At 47.0% G+C, this 7,678-nt stretch overlaps 1 protein-coding gene across 3 annotated transcripts in view; it reads left to right on the forward strand.

Moving 5' to 3' along the window:
* Positions 1 to 7,206, forward strand: part of LOC140424867 (patched domain-containing protein 3-like) — a 47,996-nt gene extending 40,790 nt beyond the window's left edge. Inside the window, exon 6 of one of the 3 annotated variants that reach the window (XR_011947712.1) lies at positions 5,791 to 5,805. Coding sequence is in view for 1 of the 3 variants with exons in the window: in XM_072508402.1 (XP_072364503.1) it covers positions 5,791 to 5,967 (177 nt within the window). In the remaining 2 variants the exon portion in view is untranslated. Of the gene's footprint in view, positions 1 to 5,790 lie in introns of all 3 variants that reach the window. The other 2 variants (XM_072508402.1, XM_072508405.1) reach the window with 2 other exon arrangements.
* The last annotated feature ends 472 nt before the right edge of the window (positions 7,207 to 7,678 follow it).

The following is a 7,678-nucleotide window of genomic DNA, read 5'->3' on the forward strand; positions in this document are numbered from 1 at the left end:
GGAAGAACAGGCAGACATGCATCCAGTTAGGATGCACCAGAACCCCGCATGGGTAAATGAGGGCAGGAACAGCCCACAGCAACCCATATCCCAGGAGTGTTATAATTGTGGACAATTAGGACACTATGCATGAGAGTGCAATGCGCCACAGAAGCAGCAGAGAAACCAACAGGCAGGCACCCTAAATAAGAATAGGGCAAAGCCAATTCACAGCGTTAGCGCCCGGTCTGAGAACGCAGATATGAACGCCACCGACTGACGGTGTTCGGGCTCCCAAATTTGGGTCTGCGACACCCTTTGGGACAAGTCAGTTAGACCGGTAGTGGCAGACTCAGTCTGGGCACACCCCGTAGAATTCCTCTGGGACACAGGAGGGTCCCGCACCACGCTCGATTCCTCCACGATGTTTCAGCGAGACTCGTGGCCCACCACCGACACCATTACACTCAGCGGTTTTACAGGGCATTTACAGCAGGGACACATCACAGCCCCTGTCGTATTCGAGATAGGGAACATTAAAACAAAACACCCTGTAGTTCTGGTCGTTCTACCCCAGACAGCCGAACACATCTTAGGAATTGACTTCATGAGCTCCCACAACCTCCCATTTGGTCCAGTAAATAAATGTGTATGGAGAATGGCAAAGGCAGCACGAGCCCCCGCCACGCTCACAGTAGGAGAGTATGAAAATAGGATCAGCGCAGTAGGAGACTTCTGGTTCGACCCTCGAGCCATTAGCCAGAACAAACAAGTTAGGGAAGTCCTGCAGCAACACAAAGCAGCATTTGCACAGCACAAGCACGACTGTGGCAAGATCGCTGGCATAGTGAATATTACAGGTCCCGACCCCAAAGCAAGACGGTTGTCCCCAAGAAGCAGAGGGAGAAATCTCAAAAGTTATACAGAGTTTGCTTGATCAAGGCGTATTCCGATCAGTAGCCTCCATGAATAACACACCAATTTGGCCCGTCAGGAAACCCGATGGATCATGGCGACTGACCATTGATTACCGGGAACTGAACAAAGTAACCCCAGTAGCAGCCCCCACCGTAGCCACGAGTCCCGAGACCATGCTTAAACAGGGACTACAGTCAAAAAAAATTCGGTTTTGGACATTAGCAACGGCTTTTGGTCCATTCCATTGGATAAAGCATGCCAATATAATTTGCATTCACATTCCAGGGACAGCAATATACGTGGACGTGCCTTCCACAACTCCCCCTCCATTTTCCACCGACAGCTGGCAAATGGATTAGCAACATTTTCCCGACCCAATTGTCTAGTCCAATATGTAGATGATCTGCTACTACAGACGGACACAAAGGGAGAGCACATTTTGCTTCTCGCCGAATTATTAGGACTCCAACAACAAATTGGCTGTAAAGTTAACCCCAAGAAGGCCCACATTTTACAGGAAAAAGTGATTTACTTCGGAACACTAATCACACATGGCAAATGCGAGATCGAGCAGAAAAGAATCGACTCAATCGTCAAATTACCCTGCCCCATAATGTCTCAGCCCTCCGGTCATTTCTAGGACTGGTTGGCTACTGCCGAAACCATATCGACGGTTTCGCCACAAAAGCAGCGCCCCTATCCGAACTTCTCAAGAAACAAGCACCTTGGGAATGGCTTCCACAGCATACAGATGCCGTGGATGCTTTAAAAAGAGCCCTCAGCACAGCCCCTGCATTATAGGTCCCAGATCCACTTTCCCCGTACGCAATTGAGGTTGCAACTACCGACCGAACCCTTTCGGCCGTGCTCCTCCAAGAACGACATGATCGCTTAGGCCCCGTGGCATACGCCTTATACGTATTAGATCCAGTCGAGCAAGGATTTTCTGCCTGCGAAAGGCACCTGCTCGCAGTTTTTTGGGCAGTACAATACTTCACCTACATTACAGGACACAACCCCATCACCATTCTCACTGAACACACCCCAACACAGCTACTACTAGATGATAGACTTAAGGATGGCACAGTCAGCCAGACCCGTGCAGCCCGTTGGACCCTTCTTTTACAGGGACGGGACATAACAGTTAAGAGAACCAAGACCCACACTTTCCTAGCCGATAATTTACAATATGCAGGTACCCCACATGAGTGTGAAATCATCACCACTAAACATAATACAGGACCCTTTATATCTAAGTCAGCCCCCAGGAAACCAGGTACTACGCTCCAGAGACCCCAGCCCACAGACACATGCGCACCCCTGAGAATCTATGTGGATGGCTCCTCCACAGTTCTAAAGGGGAAAAGAATTACAGGTTGCGGTATTTATGTAGAGGACGCACAGGGACGCGCCCTACAAGAGATTTCATTAAAATTGCCAGGACATTTAGGCTCGCAGGCAGCAGAACTAGCAGCCATAGCTTATATTGTAGATCACCCCGACTTGTTTCCGACCCCAGCCGACATATATTCGGACAGTTTATATGTCAGCAACAGTTTAACAGAATTCCTACCCCTGTGGGAAACTAGAGGATTCATTTCCGCAGACGGAAAGCCGCTACCCTCAGCCCCATTACTCCAACATATTCTGAAAACGGCCAAAGATAGGAAATATGGAATCATCAAAGTTCGCAGTCATCATCGTTCCTCCCCCCCTGGTAATGTTAAGGCAGACCCCCTAGCAAAGGCAGGTTCCAGTCACGGTCACTTTTGGAATCCCCCCCCGAAAGCGCCCCAGTACACGCGGTTCAGGTCTCACAGACCAACATTCAAGATTTGGCAAAGGCTCAAAAGGAAGATGAGAAGCTCAAGGGAATTTTAAAAGGCAACTTCCCAGCCCCTTATGATAAGTTTAAAAACGATAACCACACATGATGGTGTGGTTCTTAAAAACGGCATTTATGTAGTCCCCAGCCAGGGGACTACATAATTATTTGTTTGTTCCATTACAATCATAGACACCAGGGCATTGAACCTACCCTAGCCCACCTCAGACCTCTCTGCTGGTGGCCTGATTTAAAGGCCAATGTTACCCATTACATTGTGAATTGCTTATGTTATGGGCGAGGCATTTTCAGAACCCCAAAATGTATCAGGGAGTTCAACCAACCTCTCCCTTTAATGGATTTGTTGCTTTTCCTAGCACACGGCTTTTTCCCTAGGTGTGGGATTACAATTATGGACACGTGGGTTTTTAAACACAAAACACTGTTTATTCCAGGAACTCAACTTAACATCTTAAATAAACATTGGATCTCTTAACACCCCTTACTTCAAAGATAACTCAGAAAATATTGCAACAGTAAATCATTCCTTAAAATGTTCCTTCAAACTTCCAAGAGACTTAACACATTTAAACAAAATCACATCCGGTTAAAGGTTTTACTATTTTAAGTTCAAATCACCCAAATGATCCAGAGATGGCCTTTTATGGCAGAGATCCAGCTCACTGCAAACACAGACACACACAAGATGTTTTTAAAACTTGCAGCTCTCTGGAAACACACAGACACACACAAGCTGTTTTTAAACTGAAACTAAAAACCTGCCAAAATGGCTGACCTAATGTCCAGCTCCACCCACTCTCTGACATCACTGTTTTCTTAAAGGTACATTGCTTAAACATTCATGTCTTAAAGGTACACTCACATGACATTTAATCTGTGCCCAGAACAATCCGGACAGATATGCAAGAAAGGCTCAGCTTAGTCACACCCACGGTCATGAGGGTGTGGGGGGTGTGTCCTGTGGACGAATTTGCAAATAGATTACATAGGACCCCTACCCCCCTGCAGAAATGGTTTTAAGTATGTGTTGGTGGTCATCGACACCTTCACAAAATGGGTGGAAGCTTTTCCATCCAGAACAAACACTGCCAAAACGACAGCTAAAATCCTAACCCAGCACATCATTACAAAATGGGGCCTCCCACGCAGTAGAGTCCGATCAAGGCTCCCATTTTACAGGACAAATGATGAAAAACGTCCTCACAATTTTTGTAATAAAACAAAAGTTTCATATTGCATACCACCCCTAATCAAGCGGCATTGTAGAAAGGATGAACAGAACTCTAAAAGCCACCCTCAGAAAAATGGTGCAACAGCACAACAGCACCTGGGACACAGTTCTCCCATTTGCATTAATGTTCATTCGAAACACGGTATCCACGTCCACAGGACACACACCCCACACCCTCATGACCGTACGCCCTTTGAAAGGCACAGAATATTCATTAGGACTGGATTTGGCCAGCCCCACAGTACCCCCCTCACGCATGAGAAAGCAGTACAACAGGTTATTGAGAATGTGAAGGCCGCCCAGCTTGCAGCAGCCGTCAGACTTGGAACCCGCAAGAAGCAAAGCAAAGCTTGCTTTGATAAAATGGTACACGCCACTGAGTTTGTACAACCCCAGTTCATTCCTTTCCCCCAAATTATCTGGACCGTACTCCATCTCAGATAAAGTCAGCCCCTCTATGTATGAGATCACCTATCTGAATGGCAAGTCTGCGTGGCTCCACATAAACCAGTTTAAGGCTTATGGCTCGCAGAACAACCATTCACACTACATCTCGCTTGCAGCAGCAGATGAGCACGCCCCGCCCACGAACGACGTATTCCTCCCCTCCCCCAACCTGTCCAGCCCATCCACAGACACGACTTCGACTCCACCCCCAGAGGCACAACTCCGCCTCTCCCTTCCTTCAACCAGCAGCAACAGCGATAGCGACAGCCCCAGCACACCACGCTACGATTTCACCCCTGCACCAGGCCCCACTCCCGGCGATTCCGAACATGATTCCAGCGACCCCTTTGAGATAACATACATTAAAGCCCCTGACCCAGACCCACCGCCCTACGATTATGGATTAAACCCTAGCAGCTCCAACCTCGACACAAGATTTTGGCACAGAGACAATTCGTTCAGGCTCATCCAGAATGATGAGATGGACCCCAATTCACCCCAAGCAGCTTTAGCAAACCTACTCCAGTCAAGAGCATGGCAGCCGGGAGAAGATGATGACATAGAGTCTGACTCCCACCAAACAAATCCCTTTGCAACTCTGTTCGCTTTAGAACAATGAGGTGTCCAGATGATTGTAAAAAGGAACCGATGGAGAGTTACGGTGTCCTTTCTGTTGGAACCTGCACCATGTTTGTAATGTATGTTTGTTTGTCATTGTGAATGTTGAATGTTGTTTGTTAATTTAAAGTTTTCATGGCCCCACGCCACGTCTTGATGCAGGCAGAACTACCTTTCTGACGCCCACTGGCTGTTAGAGGAACTAGTTTGTCGGCAGACAATCAATCATACTCTCCTGATTTGAAGGTAATCACGAGAGGCAGCACCCACGATGACCACATATTCGTTCCATTCTTGCCGGTCGCTCAGGCAGTGGAGAAATGGCACTGGTCACCGCCCTGCCTGAGGACCCCCATCTGGTCAGCTACGCCCGGGTAGAACACATACGGCACTGGTCACCGTCCTACCCGGGGATTTCACCCATTCTTACCCGCCACGGCCCATACGCACCCCATTTTGGCACTTTAAGTTCAAAACTCTTTTGTTTCTTTATGGAAACCCTTAGGTTGCTTCCAGATGCTATTTACATCCTCAAACACTAGGATCATAGATCACACAGGCTGCAAGACGGCTCGTACTGTGTCAGTATTTTTCTCAGATGTCTTGTCCCCAAATATTTGGTTTTAAAAAAAAAATGAGGGAGTCACAGATGGTGACCAATTATAACGTGCGATTGGCAATAAAAGGATAGACACACAGACATACGAGATCTTAAACAAGATAATAACAGAAACTATGCTTGTGTCCATAGAACTCGGGAACCTCAGGAAAAGAAAAGAAGACAGAAAGAAGGAAAGATGAAGACAACCATCAAGCTCTACAGTTGGATCTTAGCGGGATCCCTCCAGTTGCGCGCGGACGCTACCCCCCTGACCCCTACCACACAGGCCGTGAATGTTTCCCACCCCTGCCATACACTAAACCTTGAGATAGTTACCGATACACCTACCTGGTGTGACAAGTTCATCACCTGGTATTCCCTGTCCGACATTGTGGAAGCACTGTTAGTACTGGTGATACTCTGCAGTGTCATTCAGACCCTTCGACTCAGGAAATGGAAAGCCTCCCGCACCCCGGTATACACCTTCAGATCCCCTATTTTCGGGCTTCAACAAACCCCCCAACCCCTTTAAGTGAATTAAAATACATCCGTTTCTTTGTATGTGTTCGTTTTGTTTGAATAAAGAAATGTAAAACTCTGTGCTTGACTGCTATTGTACAGTTTAAAATGTTGCAAATTATTTTGATTGATTGAGGTTAGTTTAGTTAAGGACAGTTAGCGGTTCCAGTTTTTTATTTTGTAATGCATGCCTGAATGTCATAGCGCCCCATGGAATTTTATAATGGTGTATGTACATAAAATAAAAGTTGCAATTCATAGGACAGAGCACTGCAGAGCCTATCAAGGGCTTATGGGTGCCCGACTTAGGAGGAGAACGAAGACGACGCGGTAATTTGATCCTTCACGCTTCGCGTTGAGGATCACAAGGAGGGGGTTTAGCCATCTGGGATGGCCACTTCCAGAATACAAAATGGACATTTGCAAAGATTGCAGGGAAAAATGGACAATGTTAAGAAAGCAAGCAGGCACAGAGCCTGTCTGCATATTGGAGAAACAGCTCCCAGATGAGACTGAAACTGTAGGCTCATTAGCATATGGATGGCCCATTTCCGGGAACAAAGGAAGATCCTTAAGTAACCGATCTGGCCCCAGACCTCGCGGCGCCAGTTCCCCAAACTGAAAGCAGAAAACAAAGCAGGCCAACAGCCACCTAAGACACGCCCAGCCATCAGGGCACCCACCCCATTATTGGTCAGGATCAATACGAGTGATCAAGAAATGGCCCAATTGATTGGGGCCAAGTTCAAGTCCGCCCAAAAGCGCACGAAGCCCCCTTCGGGTATAAGAAGAAGGCCCCTTGGAATCGCTCTCTTGGAATCGGCTCTCACAGCAGAGAGACCCTTCCACCAGCTACACCAGAAGCAAGTAAGTCCAAGGTCAACGCTCGTTACCAGACAGACGACCTTAGCTGTTCCCCTCTACCACTTCGACCCCAGCAGCCTCAGAACGGAACAACGGCCATTGTTCCTACCACTGAATGGGCGCCCGAAGCTAAGTATAGGCTTTACAGTAGTGATAGTTTAGTCTGTAGTATTTCGTGCATGAGTAGATATTGCTGTGTAAATAAATAGTCTTGACTTTGAACTAACTAACTGGTGTACCGACTCTTTGATCGGTATTCGGGTTTGAACCTTGTGGCGGTATCGAAAGATACCTGGCGACTCTAGAGCAAACGGAATTAGAATTAAGGAAGGCTACCATATTGACCGCCATATTTAGAAACAACCAAAGAAAGCAACACACCCAACTTTGTATCATCAGCAAATTTGGAGATAGTACATTTAGTTCCCTCATCCAAATCATTAATATATAATGTGAACAGTTGGGGTCCTAGCACTGATCTCTGTGTTACCCACTAGTCACTGCTTGTTAATCGGGAAAAAAAACATTTATTCCAACATTTTGCTTCCTGTCTGCTGACTTACTTTCTATCCACCTCAAGACACCACCTGCAATCCCATGCACTTTAACTTTACAGATTAATCTGCTCTGTGAGACCTTGTAGAAAGCCTTCTGA

This window comes from Scyliorhinus torazame, chromosome 6, assembly GCF_047496885.1.
Source record: "Scyliorhinus torazame isolate Kashiwa2021f chromosome 6, sScyTor2.1, whole genome shotgun sequence".
In the NCBI taxonomy this organism is placed as follows: Eukaryota; Metazoa; Chordata; class Chondrichthyes; order Carcharhiniformes; family Scyliorhinidae; genus Scyliorhinus; species Scyliorhinus torazame.